General features: G+C 38.8%; 1 protein-coding gene across 1 annotated transcript in view; it reads left to right on the top strand.

Moving 5' to 3' along the window:
- The window catches only part of Tmc1 (transmembrane channel like 1), a 118,804-nt gene that overhangs the window by 88,780 nt on the left and 4,785 nt on the right, over positions 1-25,239 (top strand). The window contains exons 14-19 of the mRNA XM_060391752.1: positions 782-910; positions 10,288-10,355; positions 15,957-16,196; positions 19,727-19,852; positions 23,406-23,484; positions 23,651-23,702. Of these exons, the coding sequence (XP_060247735.1) occupies positions 782-910; positions 10,288-10,355; positions 15,957-16,196; positions 19,727-19,852; positions 23,406-23,484; positions 23,651-23,702 (694 nt within the window). The remainder of the gene's footprint in view (positions 1-781; positions 911-10,287; positions 10,356-15,956; positions 16,197-19,726; positions 19,853-23,405; positions 23,485-23,650; positions 23,703-25,239) is intronic.

The following is a 25,239-nucleotide window of genomic DNA, read 5'->3' as shown; positions in this document are numbered from 1 at the left end:
TAGATTTTTTGAAAAAACTAATTTTCAAAGTTCTTTTTTTTTTTTAAAATCACTGTTTTGTTTTGAATGTGAAATACCCTCCTTAGGCTCATGTATTTGAAAACTCGACTATGAGCTGATGGCACTGTTTTCAAAGGTGATAGAACCTTGCTGGATAAAATGGGTCACTGTGGGGAAGTCTAGGGAGACATTAGCTCGAACCCCACTGCTGTTCAATCTTTGTTTCCTGACTGTGTTGGAAATGTGATCAGCTACTTCACACTCATGCTGACTATGCTTTCCTGGTTAATGGACTGTTTCTCCTTCAACTGTAAGCCAAAGAAAGCTCTCCTCTATTACATAGCTTCTTGTCATGAAGTTGTCCAATAACAAGGAAAGCTACTAACACAAGTGCTTTTTAAAAACCTCATTGAAGTATATAATCCATGTACCATACACTTTACACTTTAAAAGCATGCAATTCGATGCCAGATACAAACCTAAAATTTCTATAAGGCCAGTATTTTTCTACCTGATCTTAAACTTTAGTGTCATTAAGTTTCTCAGTTAAAAGAAAAAGATACTGGTATTGTGACTTGAGGATGGGGACACTTCGTTTGAGAGCAACAAAACACAGAGAAGTTATTTTTCATTTACTAGATATGCCTACTTATTTTTTTTTCCTGTATAATTAACTGTAGTCTTCAAGCCAGTGACTTAGAAACATGACAGTTTTGATACCAATATTAGGGGTCATCTGAAGACATAAATGTGTGCATTAATAAAGACTGTATTCTACCAGGAGTTTGTGCGTCTCACCGTTTCCGATGTTCTGACCACTTATGTCACGATTCTCATTGGTGACTTCCTCCGAGCATGCTTCGTGAGGTTCTGCAATTACTGCTGGTGCTGGGATTTAGAATATGGATATGTAAGTACGGTTTTGCTGGCTTGTCAGATTTTCCCTCTGTGATTCATTGTTTACACACACTCCACAAGTAGAAAGGTGCCTCAGTGTTACATGAGTGAGGTCGCCTTGTGAGAAGTCAATAAGCAAAGACTAAACAGGGCAGTCACAGTTCAGAAGAATCCAGACATGAATATCATGGTTTCCAACACTGAAGTAAAATTATCTCAGGCTCTTTACAGTGATGGTCAAAGTGTCAGTTAAAATGTTGAAGGAAATCTTGGCTCAAAGGTCAGTTCCCTTCCCATGAATCTAGTTGGTGCCGATCCTAGATTGCTACAATCGGTATACTCTATATATCCCTGTGAATTTTGCAGTGGGACTGGGTAAGTATCATGCGCCATTTTCTATGAACATGAGGGGATGAAATTATTCAGTGAATACGGTGTTCGTTTTTTTCTTTTCTTTTTTTTTTTTTGAGGCTCACAGACTAATAAAAGCCTGACAGAGATAATAGCAGGGGGCTGTGGAGATTTCAAGTTCACGTGATAGGATTTTACTAAATGGAGCCCAGGGGCAGCCTGGTTTCCTGAAACAATAGCCCAGGGTTTTCTGAACCCTTCTGGTGTTGGCTTTTCCTCTGTGTCCAAGCTCAAGTCTCTCTCACACTTAAGGAGAGTGGCCGAGCATGTATGGTTTCATGGTTTTGTCGTCTAACATGTCAACAGGTCTTCCTTGTCTCTTTAAGCAAATAAAATTAGTTTTAGTTAATCCTTAGAAATAGGAATTGAGGGACTGGTGGTGACCTTATGCTTAAGCCCTCAATGGCTTTGTGGACACTCTGAATGTGCCCCAGATACCCCTATAGGGCTCTCAGTACCTAAAACATTTTGTTTCCTTTCTTTCTGCCTCAGCCTAGTTGCTAGGATCTGATTTTTACCTATGTGGACCTTTTTATTTTCAAACACAAGAGGATCTTTTCATTTACATATACTATTTCTCCTTCAAGGGGATAATGATACCCTACAATGGGGCATGGCTAATTCCTTTTTGTCATTAGGCACTGCTTTAGTCTGTCGCCTCCTCTCCGGCCATCAGTCTAACATAGTCCATCAAATGCTGTGGCAACTTACAGTTTTGGTTTTAATGCTCAAGATGTGCAACTACTCGACATTTCTTTTTCAACTGATTATTACTTGTCTCCTCTTACAGTGAGGTATTCAGGAAAATTAAACAAACAACGACAAAGGTCTGTTATCCGAATGAGGCTAGCCACATGGCAAGTGTTCCGAGCTGACTGTGGGGTTTAACTTGTACCTCCACATCCTGACACCATCAAGGCAGCGGTGGTAGCTGGAAGAACTTTGTCTCTGTCTCTTTATAGGCTGGGCCCACAGAGTCGTTCCGCTTGTGTATTCGAAGCCAGCAACATTTCTTTTCCCACCAGTGAAGGAGTGCTCAGCATAGATGATCTCACTTCCATGTCATGCGTTCTTGTATGTAGACTAGGTCCGCATTCGAGATTCTGGGCTACATCTTTTGGCCTTCTGACTTTGAGACAATGCCTTTATTAGGTCATCTCTGTCACCCTCACTTTAGGTGCTCTTTGGATGAGGCAGAAGCAGTTAGCTAATGTTCTCTGCTACATGGCCGTGAGGTAATGCAGTTCCTGGATGCCGCCGTGCAGCATCCAGCTGCTTGCTATGAGGTATTCCTCTGGCTTGGATTCATTTCTATTTTCCTTGCCTGATTCAGCTCTTGTGAGGCAGGCATAAAAATTACCATCTCTTGCTTAGATCATGGCTTGTCTTTTGTTCGCCTTTTATCCCTTGGTACTCTCTCCTGAAGTGGTGGAGAAGTTGACTGAGACTGTGAAGTCAATGTAACATGACCTGGATGCATAAAAGCTGTAATTAAGTGACTGTAATTTATTATTTATTGCATGCTGACAGAGCTCTTGGGTTAGCACAAAGTACAGGAAACAAGTTTCTGTTTTTAAGTCATAAAGGAAGAATTTTCTCTCCTATTACCTTTGGAAGGTTCTTTGAAGGAAAGCTCATAATCAAAGCAGGTTATAAAATGTTAATGTTGGATGACGTATCTTTGTTGTGGATAATATCATCCTGCCAATGACTGAGTAACTTCCTTGGGAGCCTGCTGGTGCTTGGATACTGTGAGCAAACCCTTCCAGCTGCTGAGGGGGATAAAGATGAGGAAGCTGGAGCCCACAGAGAGGATGCAACTTAGATGTGAAGTCTTGATTTTAATTTGCCTGCCCAATGTTTAGATATTTTTAATGAGCTAATAAATTTTAAAACCGGAGCTTCTACATAATAGCTAATAGAGCTTGGCCATGTTAGACCCATATTCCCAATTGGGGACAAAAAGGCTTAATGGAAGAAATTACCTACTTCTACTGTTAGCATATTCATTCTTCAATTTTACAAACACCACTACGCTTATTTTGCAAGCTCTTTGAATCAAGAAGGGCTTCATACAAGGTAAACAGCAAAAAACAGAGCAATTGTTCTGGGATTTTGGCATCAATACAAAGACCTTATGGAGGAGGAGATGTTTCAGTTGACCTTGAAGGTTGTATAGGATTTCAAGAGATGAAGGAAGCATTTCCTGGAAGGGACAAATAAGACAGGTCCTCGGATCTGTACAGTATTTTTTTTTTTTACTCTTGCTTTAGATTTGCTAATTGACAATTTTGGCTCAAAAAGTGCTTGTCATGAAAAGAAGGAAAACTTGAGATGAGGTGAGGAGAGATTTCCAAGTATCTTTAGAAATTGAGAGAAAATGTGCTCATTTCTGTCTCTATATATTTTTTCTTGGAATTCAAACATTATAGTGATATTATTGTAGAAAAAAACTAGAAAATACAATAATGTTAAAGACAAATAGATAAAAACCACAGTTGGATGTGGTGGGCATTTCTTTAACCCTAGCACACAGGAAGTAGAAGCAGGCATATCTCTGTGAGTTTGAGGTCATTTACATAGTGAGTTCCAGGACACCCAGAGATACATAGTGAGTCCCTGTCTCAAAAATAAAATAAAGAAATAAAAATAAAAGTATTTGAAGGAGAATGGGGAAGGACAAGTGGGGTGAAGGATGGAGAGGAGAAGATGGAGGAGAAACTGTCGTTAGGATGTCAAGAAAATAAATAATATGATAAAAATATTTAATAATCACAGACAATTGTAACACTAGTGAGGCCATTTAATTACCTGAATTAAACAGTCTTACTATAACTTATATGTCCATAAATATTATGCATTTATAATTCCACTTTAGATTACACACATATAGTTGTATATGTATGTAATCATGTGTATTCATACAGAGACAGATAATCTATATGCCTATTTTTTCCTGTACCTCACTGACTGTGTCACCACAACTTCCTGTTACTAACTTGCTATTTATTTGTGAACAGGGGGCCAAGCCCAAGGTCTCAGACATGCTAACTTGTGCTCCAGCACTAAGCCACCACTTTGGAGTTCTGTAAAACAAATTTACTTTTATTAACATAGATTAATTGTATAAGGCAATAAGATTTGACATATTTAAGCAAAACATAAAGTGAATATTGTATATTTATTGTAGTCAGCTCTTTACCTATTCTTTGCTTGTTTTCCATGTCAACACCAGTGATTGTCCAAACTTCAATTTCATGTCTGTTTTAGTCCCCATACATTCTGTACGTAATCAAAAAAATTCAATTCCTATCTCCATGAATCTAGCTTATTTTTATCATGATAATTTGTATTTCCATTAAAATTTCCACAAGTGACGTGATTTTGTTCTTTTAAAATGTGATATTTTTTAAATGGTTTTATGATATTCTACTGATGGATTTAGAATAATTTACAGTTTATTCATTGTCAGTTGAAGCATATCTATTTTTGTTAAATTAATTGTCATGAGATGACATTTAATTATATTGATATAAGTAAACGTCATTTGTTCCTTATGATGAATTTTCCCAAGCTGATTTGCTTGGTCAGAGAAAAGGTACCTTTTCACTATTTCATTCTCTTTTATTGTGTTTTTGTAGTTCAACAGTTCAATCAAGACTTAGCGTTTAATTTACACTGACAACAAGCTTTGTGCTTATCAACCAAGTGAGTCAAGAGCATCTCTTCTGAAGAGATGTAGGACTGAACACAAACACGTGTGGACAAATTCACAATCTTCTTTATACTTGTTTATTTTTTTAAGGGAATCTTTGTTATATTAATACAAATTGAAACCATGAGAGACTTCCTTGAGGACTGAAGAAGCAGCTCGAGATTACCCATAAATATGTATAATAGACAGACTATATGAGTGAAGGGCTAATCATTCAGCCCTCTGTAACATTCGATTTTTATTTAGTATTTACTTTATATCAAAAGTATTACAAATAACTTACATTTGTAAATTATTTTTTCATTCCATGTAAACAAACCAGCAATGCTGTGAAGTAGGTATTATTTCCGTGAATAATAAACTAAGGCTTAAAGAATGTTAAGTCAATGACATACAGCCATATCCTGTCATAGCGCTTCTCAAATTTATCAGAGTCCACTGATGGACTCGGGAATTTGGGAGTTCTATTCAGTACCTCTGGGCCAGGACCCAGAAATTAACTTTTCTTACCAGCTCCTTAATAACCCTGCTGTCTCCGGTCTGGAGCCCCCACACAAGCAAGGCTGCAATGGAGCCACAACCCATACTAGCCTGCAGCGCCGGGTGAAGCTGTCCAGCTGTGGAATTTGGAAATTGTCTGACACGGGTCAGGCAGATCATTGCAAAGACAGAATACATTGATTCTGAGGTCCTGAATTACGTTGCATAACATCTGTGTCGTGGCTTTCTGCTCCAGATAATTCCATTTTTAGGGACACACTGGAGTTCCCCAGGGTGCATGTCCAGTGAACCGTGTACCTTCCCTGGGTAGATACCTGATTCTAGCTCACTGCAAAGTCCCCAAAGTACAACATCATGGCTTCCATTCCCTTGGTTGTTATCCTCTGACCGAATACAAGTGAGTCTTCCTGTGGCTGGCAGGGTAGGTGTGGTGAGTGGCCGTGGGGGATCTTCTTACACTGCTCTCATTACATTATCTCAGGTTTCAAGGAAACAGAAGGCTTTTCCCCTTTCTCATGCAGCATTTACCTTTTAATGCATTTTCACCCCATTTCAGAGGCAATTCAACAAATAGATTGCAAGTTAATCTATATTTGATGAGGTATTGGTTTAATACTTTACAATATAATATAAGATTATGTTTTCAAAAAGGCCACCTCTAAAAGAATGAATGCTGAGTTATATATCTGTGTATATATGTATAACCTTCCTGCCTTCTAATAAATATGTTGTTTTTAGATTGGGGTATGGTGTGTTTACTATGTGACATATCAGATTCCGTTTCTGCATTGTTCACAGAGGAACATTAATAACTGGGCTTAGTTTTCAATAAGTAATAAGATTTTAGGTTGCAAAAGTATGCCAGAAATTTTCTAGTTCGGGAATTGGTGATCGTTTTTCTGAGAAGGGACGGGCAAAATTCTAAACTTTGCAAGTAATATACTCTCTGCTTCAGGCAATAGACTCTGTCTTAATCTAAACCTGTGAGAAACAATGCAGCAGGAGGAGGTGCAGCTTTATCCTTAAAGAAGAAAATCACTGACAAAAGCAGATAGCTATCCATATTCACTTTATGGACTATACCATGCTGACTATGAGTCCATTTCATTCCTAAATTTATCTGTGCGGAAAGTGGGTCCTAAAGAGATGAGTGATGGGCTCAGCTCGTGTAGTCAGGAGTCACTGGGGCAAGGCTTACTCCTCAAATGTAAATCAAGTTAAATGTCTGCATATAGAGCTATGGGCACAAGAGCACCCTGGCATCCTTCCTGTTCCCTGTCAGTTTGGTAGCCAAACTTTATTCCTTTCCCTGTCTCTGCTGTGTTGGGGAGGTCAGGAAGACCCAGTATGTCCTCTGTGTTTTCTTTTTAAAGGTGTATTTATTTTTATTTAATGTGTACATGTGAGTATATGTATATTTATATACACATGTATATATACACATATACATATATACATACATACATGCATACATACATACATACATATACCACATGTGAGCAGTACCAGCAGAAGCCAGAAGAAGGTGCTGTGTCTCTGTGAACCACAGTTACAGGTACTCATGAGCCTTCCCATGCAGGTGCTGGGAACTGAACTGAGGTCCTTTGCAGCAAGTGCTCTTGATCACTGAGCCATTGCTCCAACTCCTTCTCTGTGCTTTTCTAGTCAACTAGTAAGGTGTGAAACATCTCATTCAAAATGACTTTGTGGAGAAGAAAAGAATAAGAACCCAAAGGCTTGAATTTGTTACCTGTCCTATACTGGGCTGAATCCCGATACCAAACAAGACCACTGTTGTAGGGTCAGTTCTTGAAATGACAGTGAGAAGCTGTTCCAAGCCACGGATGGCACAGACCACCCAACTGAGAATTTTTCAGGTGTGTTCTGGGATCACACAGGCTCTCGGCAAAAAGTGAGCAAAGATCAGAAATAGTGTAGGACAAAGCCCCATGGAGAGGTCTGGAGCTCATATTGTCCAACCGGTGGCAATTTTTGCTTTCCTCCTCCCTCCCTCTCTCTTGTCTCTTGCTCTGTACTTCCTCTTTTCCTCTCTCTCCCTCTCTTCCTTCCTCTGTTCTTCTTTTCCTCCTTTCTTCTTTCCTTCCCTCCCTTTTTCTTTCTATCTCTCCCCCTCTCTCCTTCCTTCCTTCCCTCCCTCCCTCCTTTCTTCCTTCCTTTTCATTTTCATTTATCTTTACAGGATCTTATGTATCCAAAGCCAGTGTCTGACTTGCTGAGGATGATATTGAATATTCTGATCTTCCTGCCTCCACCTCCCAAATACTCAGCCTATTGGCATGCACCACCATATCCATTTTATGCTGGGACAAAGGTATAAAGCTAGGATTTTGTGTGTATCTGGTAAGTTAGATTTCTGGTCGCACCAGCTTTTGAGGTGAATACCTTTTGTTGTTGATTTTAGAGAATAAGCTTCAGGCTAACCCTTTTGTATCTTGTGGACATTATGCTTCCTAAATATATATGTATATATATATATATATGTATATATATATATATATATATATATATATACAGGCTAAATACTTTACATGTATCCTATAGTTTACCGTCTTGAATGAGTTTATATTGAAATTATCAAGGTTGGCCTGCCATTCCCTTGCTTCTTGCCTTCTCCTTCTAACATTTAATGTTAGAAGAGGAGCCTGCAGTTAGTGATGTCCAACATCACAGTCACATACAGAGATGGCCAAGCGGCACAGCTGGAACAGTTGTACACACGCGGCAGCAAGATTCAATTTCTGATTTTGCCTGACATGTTGAAAAAGGCACCCATGTTAAAGAGCATGAAAAATGAAAACCAAGGCTCAGGGGCCAGCTGAGGAAAAGGTGCTATCTCGAAGGGCCAGGTGGTTACAAGAGGAAGAAGATGTAGAGTGGGGTGTGAAACCATCTTCCAGAAGCAGACATACTTTTCTCTGTTGAAGGGAACTTTGTCCTTTTCTCTCATAGGTTGTAGGAGGGTTTTTTTTTTGGGGGGGGAGGGGTACATGTGTACATGTCCTAGGTTTTAATTTGGTATTTTGCTTTGTAGAAACTGTTAGGCTAAATAAAATTTGGTTGTTTTGTGAAAAAACAAACAACTTTTTCCTTATTGAACACATGGGGCTATTCTTCATTATGTCTCAGATTATCATTATATCTTGAAGTTTATCATTCATATTTTATCATGTTGTCTGTGTATGTCCTGGATCTATATCAAGGTAGATTGTCTATGTGTTTAAGTTGTGAAGGAAAAATAGTGTTTTAGGGGAAAGGTGATATGAGGTTTGAATTCATTAGACTTTTGAGAAGAGGCCCCCCAAAAGATAGCCTTGTTGGGCATTCAAATCAGAGAGCTAGTCTATCTTCTTACATGTACCTCCCCCACATTAAGTTAGTTCTTTGAAGACTTCAGATGTGTATACAATACATTTGGTATTGTAATGTATATGGTATTGTAATGTACTGCATTGTGTATACAATACATTTTGGTTATTCTCTTCTTCCTCCCTTTCATTTCCATCTTGCCCCTTAAGTGTTTAGGTATATATGTGTAATGTGTGTGTGTGTGTGTGTGTATATATATATATATATATATATATATATAATATTCATCTATATATCTCTTTATATACACATAAAGAGATACTCTTGGTTCAATGTGGTATGTTTATGTACGTGTTCATATGTTTGACTGTATGTTTATATGCATATGTGTATGCATGTTATATGTGTATGTATGTGTGTGTGCTAATATGTGTATATGTATGTGGACATATGGATAGTGTATATGTATGTGTATGTTGAGGATGCAGTTATTATCAGAGCTGAAGAGAGTAGGGTCTAGAGTGCTGCTAGGAACCTGCCACTGTCCATTTCTCTCTTGAATAGTCTTCTTGGCGCTCTCAATTCCTATGCTCAGTTTGTCAGTTTATTCTGACCTCTCTCACTCACATAAAGTAGGGACCAATTTTATTGACCATGCTAGCTAGCAGGAAGTCCATCACTTTAAAAGCTTTCCTACTAGGAAGGCTAATGTTACCAGGAAGCTTTTGGATGGGTTGCTCTGGGACAGTGCCTACTGAAATACTGTTGGTGGGCCCTCTATCAGGAGCAGCTTGGAGCAGCTGCTCTGAGCTGGACAGGATTATTTATGACATATTTACTGTACATTCAGTTTGGTATTTCCTACATTTTGTTATATTTCTCCTTCTATATTTGCTTTATTGTAAAGTGACTTAAATATATACAATTCTGTGTCACTCCCATTTGCTGATGACTTAAGTGGCCTTTTATTCAGTGTATATATAGTTCCATATAGGGTTTGTTTAACATTAAAGTACATTTTTTTTCACTGATGTTGGTCAAAGTTATCGGCAACATATATCATGGTACAAGTATATTGTATGTACCTAATATTGGCAACTTAAATGATTTTCTCATTAAAACTTAGCAGCTTTTCAGATAACATCATTGAGACAAATTCCTACAAGCAGACTTACCAGGATAAAGAAAGCATGGAATCGAATGCAAGTTGCTTGGTAGCAAGCACCTTTAGCCATTAAGCCATTTTGCCAGCCCTATGACTGGCTTTTAAAATGAGTCTTTGTATGTTGAGAAGGGTTACATTCTTTTTTCTTTATGTATTCTATCCATTATTCTGCTACTGTTGCTGAAGGGAAGCGGGCCTTGGCATGCTGATGTGGGGTTTCTTGCTGAGTTTTCAGTTTGAGATGCTAACATGGTGTGTGTGTTTTCTCTAGCCTTCATACACAGAATTTGACATCAGCGGCAACGTCCTGGCTCTGATCTTCAACCAAGGCATGATCTGGTATGTCAGCTGCTGGATGTTTAAACGCATATGAAAAAGTCTCCAAGGTCATTATTGTAAAATATCCCATTCTGTGGATTTTCCCCTATGTTCAGATAGGTGGTGTGGATAGCTTAATTTTTTTTTCCCATATTTTAAATCTTCAGCCTGTTCGGCAGAGCTCTCCTTCAGTAAAAGTTGGGAGTTTATGTTCTTTCTGCTGGACTGATTTGAAGATTCTCTTTTTACATCCTGTCACACCAGGATGTAACAGGAAAGCATCACTCATCAGCAGCCCATTGCATCACTTTCTATAAGGAATAAGCCATGTTGTTGTATATGGCTTTTGGAAAAACTGATAGCATTTTCTACTAAACACACTAAAAGCATATTTGATAACTTAAAAAATAAACTTACCAAACCCAACAGCTTATAGTTACAACACATATTTTAGGAAGTTCAAGTTAAAAATAAGATCTTCATTTTGTAATGTGTTGAAGAGGGCTGTGTGCTCAAGGGAATTTTTATTTTGATATGAAAAGATTGTCATTTCTTTTATTAAGTGGAGATATTTTCACTATAAATTCTGACAGGTTATAATAAGTTGATAGAGTGAGAACCAGTTTTGAGTTTTTTAAAAATGGAATCACAGCATGCAATTCATCTGGGGGTGATGTGTTAGGATCTGTCACTCTCTGATGAGCACCCCAGCTCATAGGCAGTTGGAGTAAAGCTGTATTTTCTTCCTAGGTACATGCGCTGAAGGTAGTATTTTGTGGGACCAGCTACAATACTGCATGACCACAGGTGCCAGTACACTTTTAGTTAGTACTTATTTTCTTCTTTCTCCAAAAATAAACATCATATATCATTCAAATGCTCGAATCACATTGTTAGACTTAGTGAATGCTGACAGAGCCCTGAGCCCTCTGAAAATACAAAAACCACTTTTACTTTAGTAATGTAAGGGTCACTTCCACGCCTCCGTCATTCTGCCAATGGAGCCTGCCAAATTTCTGCCTCCCTAGATGAACCAGTACAAATAATACAGAAGGCTCATTTTCTTGGTAGTCAGGCCAGGCATCGTTAAGAATGTAATTCTTGCCCCCTCCCTTAGTTCCTCAGACGTGGAACACACCCTTTATTATTCATGATCGGAGGATGGCAAAGGGGTCTACCAGTGACTGCTCACAGGCCCACATGAGGGAGGAAGCAGCTCCTACGGGTTCCCATAGGACCTTTTACCTCCAGGGGTAAAAAGTGGCAGAAAGTGGGCAGTCCAGCTACTAGAGTGATACAAAAACTGTTCCTCCTACCTGCAGTCTCCATACAATAGCATCATTGCCTCTGGACTGGATATACCATGGTACAGGCTTATGCTAAATATCAATTGTGTTCTTTCAGAGCTAACCAACAGATGGGCCTAGAAATCACTTTTATTGTCAGAAAGCCATTGTAATTGCTATCCTGATAGATTTTGCTTGTAATTTTGTGACTAGTCTGCTACTGTTCATGTTACAATACTGAGAAAAAATATTTTTTATTATAGTTTGTGAATGGGCAGGGGACTGCATGCTTGAAACCTCTACCTTGTCACTTTGTGCTCATTCTTCTACACTGGTCAGGCTCGCTTCTGGTGAATTTGATTAGGACTGTAGGCACAAGGGCATTTCATTTCAGGAAATTCTAGGCTTTAAATTATATACAGTATTTTGTCTGAGAGTCAATTGGGCTGTGTAGAAATGAAACAGAACCATCCAGATCCTCACAACCCAGGAAGTGACTTACGTTATGTAAATATACCCTAGAAAAACACACTCCAGGGTCCCAGGGGCAAACTAACTAGTATTCTACTATTTACTATCAGGTCAGTACTTTGCATAGGTATCCTTTGCCTGACTTCCAGTAGGTTGGGGCAGCGGGAGTGGGGGTGTGGTATGGTAGGAAGGTGTTCCCTCTGTGGGGAACATGTAAGAATAGTAAATCCTTTTTTCACAGTGTCCACACACAGTGATTCTGTTAGTTTATTAAGAGGAGCAACTAGTGCCCAAGTTAGCCATTTTCTATCAAAATAATCAAAAACATGATGGGGATTTTTATGTTCTGCTTCATTGGTTTGAGACTAGAGGCACTCAATTATTGCTTTGAGTCACTGAAGATTATATGTGACTTATGCAGATGTCGATAAAGTGAAAACATTTGTTGATTTAACTTAATGATCAATAAACCTTCATTTGCTTAGAACTAAATATCATACATTTCTGTGTTATTATGCTGAAATGAGAAAATCACATAATATTTTTACAATACCAGGCAGCTGACGGGGCAGTACACATTAAATGGCAATACAAGAGAGAAGGGTTTTATGTCCATTGGGTACCCAACATCCAGTCTTGTCACTTTTCTTCTCTCATTTTCTCAGTTCAGGTTTGAATAACTTACATGCATGGCCTGGAGCAATAAAAAGAGTCAAATAAAAAAAAAAAACCATCCCTTTGCTTTTTACCATCTTAGAAGAATTCCGTTTTATTAAGCTAAGATAGTATAATAATTTTTTTAAGTGACAGATGATTCCATTAAGTCTGGGTAAGAGACAGAGTGGGATTAACTGCTTATAAGTTACAAACCATGATTGGATGAGCATTAAGATTGAGGCGTTATTGTGCCAGGACTCGTCTCTTCTAGGTTATGACTCTCAGGTCATGTGTTCATCATATCTATATTTATTTTCAAATTATTGTATACCTGTTGTATTAGTTGGGGGTATCTACAGAACAGAGCTAATAGAATCAAATACACATGAATCTGTTTAGAGTGGCTTACAGGCTGTGGTTGGTCTCTGGATAGAAAGGCCAAATCTGGTGATAGTTCAGTCTATGAGACTGGATGTTTCAGCAGTCCCAATCTGGTGCTGGAGTCTTGGGGAGGTTCTGTACAGGTATGTATTCTCAGTTAGTGTTGGAATTCCAAAGAAGTAGATTCTAATACCAGTGAAGGGATGGCTCTGGGTAGACGAGCTTGCTGGTGAGGTTGAAGGCAAGTGGACAGAAAGTGCAAGCTTCCCTGTCCTTTTATGTGGGCTGACACCAGGGGGTGTGGCTCAGATTTAAGCTGGATCTTCTGATCTCACATGATACAGATTCAGGCCGTTTCGCTTACCTCCGATAATCAAACCAAGGAAAAGCTTTGACAGGTATGCCAAATTGCTTGGACTACTTCTGAGTGTAGAAAAGTGGACAACCAAGATTAGTCATCACAAGTCCACCTCTGTTCAACTTGACACGCAATCCTATCTCCTTATGTCATGTTTAACTTCCAAATAAAAACAATATCAACAAACCAATCGGTTTGTGACTAGAGACATTCAATTATTGTTTTGCGTCACTGAAGATTATAAATCAAGTCATATTATGCCTAAAATAACTATCCCACATAGAGTAAATGGTAATATCCCTTGAGGGACATTCTTTTAGTGCTATAGATTACTTCATATGGCCTGTGTGTACATGTATGCACACACACACACACACACACACATACACACCCACACACACACAGGAATGTAGTTATGTAGTTTTTGGAAAAGCTAGGTTTTGAATTGTATGCAAAATTTTGTGTTGGACTCAATTAGGTTGTGCATAAATGAAACAGAAGTCCTCATATCTTCAAAACTTAAAGAAAATAACTGGTGTACACTGAGGGAAGAGCTCTGATCACAGGCCATAAACATTTTACTATAGAAATGTTTACTGATGAAATAGACTCTACCTGGAACACTGTTCTCAGGGCAGCTGGAAGAGAACACAAAATCACTTAGGACGAGTAAAGTCACCTGGCACTGCGGTATCTTATATGCAATAATATTTTATTGGTCCAGACAAGTCACATATAGAACCCAGAATTTTAGACCTGATCAGCACCACTTGCCAGGTTTTGTAATCCTAATTAACTGGTACACTTTGTAACTTTTTTTTTTTTGAGCTCTAACTTTCCTCATGCTAGTTTCTAGCAAAGGTACACAGTGATGTTTCAAAAATATATCTTCCCATTAAAATATAACTTCTTACAAAGTTTGAAGTCAGTTCAGTATGAGCTCATTCAGATTTGTTGCCTGGCATCCTACAAACAAGATAATTGAAACTGTGGCAAGATTTCACTTTTCAAAGGAAAGGATTAACCTTAGGATGTCTTAAGTGCAATTAAAGCAGAAGACAATTTCTGTTTCCAATCTTAAAGATGACTCTTTAGTATCCTTAGTTCTCATTGACTTAGTTCTTTAGCTTTGTTTTTCTATTGTGATTAAAATACCCTCATTAAAAGAATGTACAGGACCAACAACTTATGATAGGCTACAATTCCAGGTGACAGCCCATCACATCAGGGACGCCAAGGTAGAAGAAACTTGAAAAAGCCAGTTATGTTCCATCTGTAACTCAAAGCAGAGAGCAACGGATGCATACGTGAGCACATGTCCTCAGCTTACTTTCTTCACACATATAGTTCAAGATCTCTTGATGATGGAATGGCACCACCCACAGTGGGCAGGTCTTTTCAAGCTTAGTTTATGTAATCAAGAGAATTACCCACAGACATGTTCAGGTCATCCTGATCTAAACAATCCTTCATCGAGACTCTCTTTCTAGATGACACTAGATAATTGTCAAGTTGACAGTTAAAACTAACCATATTTAGTTAAAACAGCTACTATGTTCATTCAGGAAGTACAAGCTATTAAAACTAAAATGCTGAAGGCTTTATTATAGTTGGGACAGTTTTAAAAAAAATAGGGTTCAGCTTTATTTAATAAATAAGCACAAAATTCTTTTTCTTTTTTAACTGATAGATTGAAACTCAGATTACTGAACAAATCAAATTTCCTATTAAACAAAACTGAAATTATTTTTTTCTAAATGACCATCTAAGACATAAAGAAAAAAATGATATAATTTAACACATTTCAGTTCAAAATAGCTCTTTACAGTATTTTTTAAAATTCAGATGTATGAAACGCTGTTTTCTAGATTAATGAGAACTAAATTTAACTGGCTATCAATGACTACAGTATGATGTTAGATATTAATAGCTTTTTCATCAGCTCTAAAACATCATACTTACTACAAAGATGAAATATCTTTAGAATACATTGCTTTTTTTTCTCTGTTCCTAAGCAAAACTTATCTATGGAAAAGTGTCTAACTCAAATACACAGTTTATTGAACAGAACAAGAGCTTTTAAAGGACTATTGAAAACCTCTATTTTGAAATATGTTAGTCAGTGACAGGAGTATTGGAAGAAATTGAGTTTAAGAGCAGAAAAGGAAGCAAGAGAATTGTAACATTTGTTTATTCTTGGTGTTTGCATTTACTAATGAAACAGATTTAGTTTATGACAATTTATGTGAAATAATTACATAAATACCTATGCAAATAGGGGAAATAGCAAAACATGCTTAGAAGACGGGAGTAGCCTCATCAGGACTATTTGTAGACACAGTCTTATGGCTGTATTTGGCAACATGGTTTCTTGACTTTGGGAAGATCAACATGAAATAAACGGGTGGTGTGCAGCTTGGCTATGGAGTAAAGCTGAGGAACTGAGCAGTGTTCTCATTTCTTCCTTAGGATGGGCTCCTTCTTTGCTCCTAGCCTCCCAGGCATCAACATTCTCCGACTCCATACATCCATGTATTTCCAGTGCTGGGCTGTGATGTGCTGCAATGTTCCCGAGGCCAGAGTCTTCAAAGCTTCCAGATCCAACAACTTCTACCTCGGCATGCTGCTGCTCATCCTCTTCCTGTCCACCATGCCCGTCCTGTACATGATTGTCTCCCTCCCACCATCTTTTGACTGTGGACCCTTCAGGTCTCTTGTATTTCAAATTTGACTTGGGCACAGTCTTCATTTAGGGGCTGAAATGGGAATGGTCACTTACTCTATAGGCTTTTTAAGGATGACATTTGTCACTGGTAGACAGTCTTTGGTAGTCATGTCATCATGTGACATGGAGCATCTCAGACAGCTTCCATCTATTGTCTCAGTTGAGAATCATAATCAGATAATACTTATGATGCTCTGGACTCTGTAAGAATAAAATACAGCTGCTGAGCCTAGCTGTTCCCACATTGGCGATAGCCAAGAACAAAGCTCAATTATATTAGTCTAGACACGAGTGTCTTCCTGATAGCAGAACATCTTCGCAGCCACACATCAGTTAGCTGTTCTTAGATTTCATGTGCACCTTGACAAAGTAGATTTCCCACCCACTAAATTAGAGGTGGGATCATTATTAAATAACGATGCATGTTGAAAGAGACCTGTGTACACTGTGAACCAAAAGGGCTCCACCAATTGGAAATCAGTATGATCCTTAGTTCCACACCTGTATTCCACCCACGTGTCACTCAAGCCAGTCATCATGACTCAGGAAAGCACTTTGACTAAAGTTACAGCCTGATTCTCTATAGTTCTCCATGACACACGTCGAAAAGCAGAGTCTCTGGGATCTTGAGGGCAAGTTTTAATTCCCTAAAAGTTACTCAGGAACCTAACATGAGTTGCCCAGTTGTCTTCACTTGTTACTGGCCAGCGTGCATTTGATGTGAAAGAGAACGTAAAGGCAGGAAGCCTGGTGAACGTCAGACCCTGTGCTCTTGTCAGATAAAATTTTCCCTTTGTGCTGTCACACTCCAGAGATTTAACTAAAGTCAGAAGGTTTGTTGCCCTAGGCTAAGTATAAAAAGGGGCACAGTTTTACAACAATATTTGCCTTTGTTATTGTTTTACTGGAAAAGAAAGGAATTGATGCTAAATCAGAGACTATTTCAGAACCAGCTGGTGTCTATCAGACTCAGGAAGCTGGTGTCGATAAGCCTTGCTCATCTCCCTCTTTTTTTCTATGTGTGTTTGCGTGCACATTTGCGTGTGCATGTGCAGATACACATATGCTCACATGTCTGTTGGCAAGTAGGCTGAAATAAATAATGCAGACAGTGACACCTGGAGACTAAAGAGGAAATTGCAGTCTTGCAGCTGCTTAATTAAAAAAACAAGCCCTTGGAAAGTCTTCCACCGACTGAAAATTAGCCCTGTGTTTTTGTATTTAAAATGCACATCAAAGATGCCTTTTACCTGTTATCACGAAGTTGCACTTCCTCCTCCAGAGTAAAACACAGGAAAGAATCTTTGTTCTCTTCCAGCAAAGTGAGGAAACCATAAATGCCAAGCTGGGCAGTTACTCAGCTGGATTCAGACTTGAATTAACAGAGAGAATAAGCATTCAATGACTGTACAATTTTAGCTTCTTAAGTTGTATTCCCTCTGGGTTCCTGGATTCTTCAGCAATATCAGCTTACACTGCTTTTTACTGTGCACCCAAGGATTGCAAGAATGGCATAATGTGTGACTTTTGCCATCAGTTTTTGATTGGCACAGTAAGGTACAATGACTGTATGCGTACTCTTCTTTTGAGATCAGGGAGTTCTGCATGTTTGTAGCAGAGCATCAGAAAGAGGAATGTTGATTCCAATGTTTTTTTTTTTTTTTTTTTGTTTTGTTTTTTTTTGTTTTTTTCTTCCAACATCTTCTTTTGGAACAAACCAATGCTTAACTTTTGTTTTTCTCTCCATGGGTCAGAAAGGCTAGAACGGGACCAGAAAACACTGCTCCTGCTCCTCTGGTTTCTCACCCTTAGGAACTGGGGTCTGAGGTGTTGCCTTCCTTCTGAGGGAAGGTTCCAAGACCACATCTGGTTCCTGGCAGGGCCAGAAACCAGCAACAGAGAATTAGAAGGAGCTTAATGTGAAACTAGAATTTTATCTCCATATTTGAATTTGAGGACACTAGTACTGTCTGGCTGCTCTCAAGTTACTGGTGCATTTTTCAGCTAAGATGGGCACAGCCCACTCACCTATACAGCAAAGCAATTTAATGAGCTTTCCCAGCACATTCTGAAAAGTTTTCTAGAACATTGTTAAGACAGTTATTAAGCAGATTTCTTTTAACTCTGCTGGGTAATATAAAAATTATTTCTTTGATAACAGTATGAAGAAAATATTTCTAATTGTTTAGTCATGTTTCCTCCACTCTCATATCCATCCTCCTTACATCTGCATGAATAATCTGAATTGTGTTACAACTCTTGTTTTTTCTGACCTTCTTATATCATTACATATTTTTCTTACTTTAAAGCATTCTATATATCATAAAAATTCTAAAAATATTTAATGAGTAAATACTGCTCCTACTTCCAAGGACCTAAAAGCGTAACACCTAGCATTTTGGCATTTGTTCATGTTTTTGGTTCCATGCAGAGGTCATCAATATGAGGTCACACAGTAGATCCAAGCTTACATGTAGCTTTAACAGTGAGCACAGTGACTGCCACGATAAGTCACATAAAGTTAGACTTTGTGTGTCGGCGCTCATCTGTCCTTTGTAAAGGAAGATACTATAGTCCGTAGTCTGATAATTACTTGGGGGTCACACTATGTCTGTTGAAAGGCAGTATTTGTCTAATTTGAAGCTAGAGAAAAAGTCCAAGTGATTTGGGAATTGTGGGACATTATCCATTTTGTTTAAATATCAAAAGCTTAAAAAACAAAAGTAAACATAAAATAATGCACCACTTTTTAAAGCGAAACCATGTCTTCTTTGCTGTGAATTGCAATGTTTTACAGTAGGGTCAATATGCATATTCAAGGTAACTTGAGTAACTTGGCAACATGAATAGTTCATCAATTCTCGACACTCTATAGTGAGTCAAAATATTCTGCACTCAGTTTTCTAGTTCATAGGAGCTGATTTTCCCACAGTCGAAACCCTGGGAGCTGTCCAGCCACAGAGACCTACACGGGAAAGGCCCCTCCATCAGGAGCATGGCTGCCTCTTTAGAGTTATGGTAAAGGAGTTCGGAGAAGAAGCCACGGTGTAGAATAAGATGGTGGATTATTTGTAGGTTTTATTCCATCAGTCTCTTTCTTGTGATTATTTCCAGGGCCAATTAAAATTGTGTGTACTCCATACTGAGTTCAGAGGGAGCTTCCTCCCAGAGCAGCTGGCTCAGGAGTGATTGATTTGCCACACATACAAATACCATTCAATCAAACTTTAGAAGTACAACACTAAAAAAAAAAAAAAAAAAAAAAAATGTCTTCCAAAGCTATGAGTAATTTTCCTAAGTGCTTTGTCTGTGCATCGGGATGAGACTGTTTATATCACACTTTTCTGTTAACAAGACGTGCTCGGAGTATTAGGTGGGCAGCTGAATATCAGATTCTTAACACAAAAAGAAGCTATGCAGGGTTGGAGAAATATTCTGTTATCTTACGGTAACCTTATTTTTACCTTTGTTTTATATTCAACCACAACCCCCCCACCTCTGCTGCCACCACCAGTGGTAAAAAGAGGATGTTTGAAGTGATTGGTGAGACCCTGGAACACGATTTCCCGAGCTGGATGGCGAAGATCCTGAGGCAGCTTTCTAACCCCGGTCTTGTCATTGCTGTCGTCCTGGTGATGGCGTATGTGTTTGTTCTCGGCCTCCATTTAAGTCCCTCTTCCTCCCCTAAGTGTTGTGCTGAAACCTAACCAAATTCATTGCTGACTACATGGCGGGTGGGCGCTAACTCCAAAAGCCATCTTCTGTTCCTGCTGGATGCAATTCACAGCCATCTGCATCTGTCTCTGCCTCCCTAGGATTATAAGATTTGTTTCCAAGTAACCAAAATAATTATCAGTAAACAGCTAAAGCTAGGGAAACATAAATGCTAAATCCAATCAGCATGTTGAGCTTCCCCTTACAGCATGGCCCCCACCTCTTTGTTCCATCAAGTAGATGGCTGTGAATACAGAAATGATGAGCTTGTGTGGTAATATTCCCCTTGGGGACCCTCTAAGCTATATTTTAGGGCTAAGGGTCTAAGAAACATTGCCCCATCCTTTTTTTTTTCCTTAGAGGACGTCGAATAACTGTGCATTCACAGGAACAGAATCAGAAGTGCAGAGAATCCCCCAGTTCCCCTATCCATCCCTGCAAGATCGGAGTGATTTACAAAAAGAAAATTTAGATGAAGGATTTTGTTCCTATTTTCCTTCCACTGGCTTTGGAGTTTGTGCCTCAGCAGTATCAAATATGCTTGCTCTGGAAAAACCAAGACAGACATTCTCCATGTCACCTGCTAGCCTCTCCTAGGGAGAAAGTCTGAAACCACCACTGCTCTGGGTCAAAGGCAACAAGCATGAAGCCACCTCCAGGGAAGCTGTAGCCACAATGTTAATGTGGAGGATTGGACTTGCTTCAGGGTGAAGGGAGCCAAAGTTAGGGCTGAAGCTCCAACGAGCTTGAAATAAATAAGCTGGAATCTAACCCAAATATTCTGGCCATTCCTCATAGCCACTGTTAGGGTCATGGTCACACAAGATTGTAAGAATAAGGCCCATCTTAATTTTTGTACATTAACAAACTGGCTTGTAGGACTAATGCTCATTCCTAAGGGAGACGCATACTAACATGGCAAAGTGGAACATAGGCAGACCCTTTTTAGTGAGGCCATTGTCCACACCTTTACACTCCCACACTTTCCAGATAGAAGACTTAATAACTCAGGACTATTTAAACAGTAACAAAGATTACTGTTGCATATCATAGAACCTTATTAAGAATTTGAAACTTGGTCTCTGGATTACATATGGTAGAAGCATCATTCACCAGGTGGCCCCTAAATTGATTTTCTTTTCTGCAATTTCTTTAGAATGTGGCTTCTGAGAGCATGTTAATAAGGATCCTGTCTGTGGCCTTTGGCTCCCAGCTCTCTTTAGTAGTGTAGATGCGATCTTATCTAACATAGACAGACACTCCACAAAGGGCAGCTTTTGCTGTTCTATTTGTAATTAATTGTGAGGCTTATTTTTAAACAAAGGGGCAGTACTATTGGAATGTTACTCTAAAGATGCATCATTGTACCTCAGGAATTTATGCTGCTGTTTTGGGCACCCAACAATCACTAATTTTTACCACACTAAACTTAAGAAGTAGCTGTATTAGTCATATTGTTATTAGCATATAGATTATTTGCTTCCAAGTTAAGTAAGTGATTGATCAGTGGAACAAGGACTCCACTTCCCCCTCCCCCCTTTCTCCTTTTCCTTCTGCTCATGTAGACCGATGACGTTTGGAATCAATGTGCCTATGAGAAAGACTGAAAGTCACTTGTTAGGAATGGTCCAAAGGTGTTAAAAAAAAAAACTGTTGATACTGCAACACAACACTGTGGGCTAGACAGGTGTTGAGCCTCGCCTAGCTGTCTTGGGACACTTAGATCCCAATGGCCCAAAACTGGCATATCTGGCAGGCACAGGGCACACTTGTAAAGATCCGGAAGTATAGAGTATAGCCCAAGAGATAAAATTGGCTATGATATATATTTAAACATCTAAAGATGTGAAAATCATTCTTGGTTCAAGAGCTAAAGAAAGCAGTCTGGGGTGCTGAATCTGGTGTGTGAGCCGTAGTTTCACAGTCTTCAAAACAGAGAGAAGGCAGCAGCACAGAAGGGATGTACTTGAGGGGGTTAAATTTCACTTTAAGATGCTGACTTAAAATCCAAATTGCACTTTATTACTGATATTTTCCCCCCATGCCCCATGGTCTTGTGTTCTCCTTTCAGAGCCTCCTTCAATTGGATTGGATTTTTATTACCATTAATTAGACAATGTTATAAGCATTTTGAATTTCCCAGTAGATTATATTAAGTCCGGTTGGATGGTTTTCAGCATTCACATAGCATTTAGGTTAGTTTTCTGCAGGAGCTGTCAGTCTATGCAAGGCCAGGAAGTGGATGTGGGGCACATTCATTTAAGATGCATAGGGAATCACAGAAGGGAAAATGGTCTGTGAAGAGGAGATTTACATTCACCGATATCCAGAAACATTTCCAAGAGAATTCATCATCTACACACACACACACAGACACACACACACACACACACACACACACTCATGCCAGCTGCTGCCCCAGATGTTTTCATGTATGTAATTTCAGGCAAACTCTAGCTAACCGCATAAGAAATAAACCCAACTAAACCGTGTCAATAATTACGCTGCTAGCACCAGATGGCTCATAAAGGGTATTGTGTGGCATGTGGGTGGGCAGAGAAAATGTGCTCAATCTCCAGATATTTGCGGTGAGGCCAGCATCAGCCATCTTTCCTTTTTACTACAGTTCTTTTCTTGGATCATCTTTCCCTTCGAGAAGATGAGGTTATTTATTTTGTTAGAATTGTTGGGCTGGAATTTGCTTTTTCTAGAAAATGTAAATAGCATTTAAAATCCCAAAATTATTCCTTGGTGAAACTGTTTCTTTCTGAGGGAGGGAAAAATGCAAAATAATTCTGTGGGGAAAATAATCATGTTGATGAAGTTATGCCCTTGAGGATAGTATTCTTAGTTGCAGAGGCTAAAGGCCAAACCAAAAAATAGAAGGTATAAACATTCAACACATTGCCTAAATTTTAGCAGACCTGCCTTTTTCATCATTGCCATTGTTCAGAAGGTAGCTGTAATCAGAATTTAAACTGATCATAAAACACTAATATGGGTCTTATGTAATGGTGGATGTCGTATTAGGGAATTGTTAAAAACCTTTGGACCACCTTTCTGGCTTCATCCTAGCCATTGCATAATTTTAACTACATTTTATTTCATTTTATTTCACTGTTGGGCATTGAACGCCTGGCTTTATTCATGTTAGACAACTGGCCTCTCACTATACCTGCAAGGTGTAACTAGGTTTCCCAACTTAGCCTTGAACTTGCAACGTAGCCTAGTCTTTGAGCATGAAATACTCCTGCCTCAGCCTCTCTCCTAAGTAACTGAGCATCCCCAGATCTGGGTTCTAGGTACACACCTCTACTTCTTTGGACCTCAGTTCTTACCTGCAGAATATCACCTTTTGAGTAGAAAGTACCTTGGGTCTATTTTCATGCTATCATTGGTTAATACAGTCTTAGAGAGGACCATGGGAGACTGAGAGATGCCATAAATTTTATTTTATCTTATTTTATTTCTAAATTTAGTTTGACCATCTATTACCTCAATGCTACTGCCAAGGGCCAGAAAGCAGCTAATCTGGATCTGAAAAAGAAGATGAAACTGGTACAGTATAACTGATTCAAGTATCTATCTATCTATCTATCTATCTATCTATCTATCTATCTTCTCTCTTTCTAATTTCTGTCTCTGTGTGTGTGTTTTATAACATGTTTACCGATGTCAAGTAGGAGAAATCTGAATGTACTCTTTTTTCCTTTTTACTGTGTAGCAAGCTTTGGAAAACAAAATGCGAAACAAGAAAATGGCAGCAGCTCGAGCAGGTAGGAGACATGTTTTTGTTCTGATGTTTTATGTTCCTAATATTATATACTCTTGCTTTCTCTACATAAGGCTTTTGATTTCCAGGGCATCATTGCCCTCAGCAGATCACCCCACGATTCCCACCGTCCAGTGTCTCAGATCTTACCAAGCAACTGTCTGAGGTGTTGGTTTCTCTTCCATGGGAGGACATAAAAAGAATGGAAAATTGTAGTATTGTAAACTTAGGAATACAGATAAAAAGGTGATCATAAAAGCTGACAGAAAATGGTCATATACCAATAGCAAATGTATCAGGGTTCATTTTGACTGGTTCTATCCATCATAAAACTGAGAGAATACTAAAGGAATCCTCTTCCAAACTACCAGCTTGGCTGTCAGAAGTGTTTTCTATCCCATTACCGTTCTACTTTTATAATTTTCTCAGCACTGAGGATTGAACACAGGGTCGAGCTAGCACTGCATGACAAAGCTGTATCTGTAGCCCTCTTCTTATTCGTTCATTTTGGCATGGGCTGTCACTGTGATTCCTTGGCTGGTGTTGTACTCAGTCTGTAGCCAAGGATTTCCTTGAACTTGCAATCTTCTGGCCTTGGCCAGAATCAAACAAATAGGTGTGCTAGCATCCTGGCTACACTGCTTTTAAAATCTCTTCAGTGCTTAAAATATAGGTGGCCTTTCAACAGCTGAGTGTATCTACAGATGCAACGAGTTGTATGCAGTAAATATTCAGAAACATAAATTGCAAATGTACTGGGAATGTAGTCTTTTTATTCACTGTCACTACTTAATAATAGTACAACTGGGATTTGTATATCCATAGTGGTGCAGCTGGACCTAACCCCCTGCAGAAACGGCAGCGAAACTATTCAAATAAAGAATACCTATATTGGCAAAAACTAATGTCGACTCTTGATCCACTACCACCAAGACAAAAAGGATACCAAACAACTTTAACAAAAACCTTTTCCAACTTTCCTAACTTTATTTATAACTTTATTCTTAATTTTGAAAATTTTTTCTAGTAGTAGAACTTAAACCTCATGTAAATAATTTTGAAAATATCCAATTCAAATCGATTTCATTTTAGAAACAGACACTTACTAAACCACATAAACAAGGCCCTCTATGGCTTCAGAACTTCTTTTGCTGTTTTGCCAAACTGGAGGTTAATACTATTAGGCCTTGTATGTGTTGAGAAAGCTCTGTAACTGAGCTGAAATTCTATGCATCCTTCCTTAAAGAAACTAGTGTTTTGTTTTTATCTTTTATGAAAATTTGAGATAAGGTCAAAGTGGTGGTCAAGGTGGTGTCTTTTTTTTTTTTTCCTTTTAAGATTTATTTTATTTATTACATTTATAGTGTTCTGCCTGCATGCCAGTAGAGGGCACCAGATCTCATTCTAGGTGGTTATGAGCCGCCTTGTGGTTTCTGGAAATTGAACTCCGGACATCTGGATGCCAGTACTCTTAACCTCTGAGCCATCTCTTCAGCCCCCAAGTTGGTGTCTTAAACTCACTATGTAGCCCAGGTGGGCTT

This window comes from Meriones unguiculatus, chromosome 1 (genome assembly GCF_030254825.1).
Source record: "Meriones unguiculatus strain TT.TT164.6M chromosome 1, Bangor_MerUng_6.1, whole genome shotgun sequence".
NCBI lineage: Eukaryota > Metazoa > Chordata > Mammalia > Rodentia > Muridae > Meriones > Meriones unguiculatus.
This window is presented reverse-complemented; position numbering and strand designations above follow the sequence as displayed.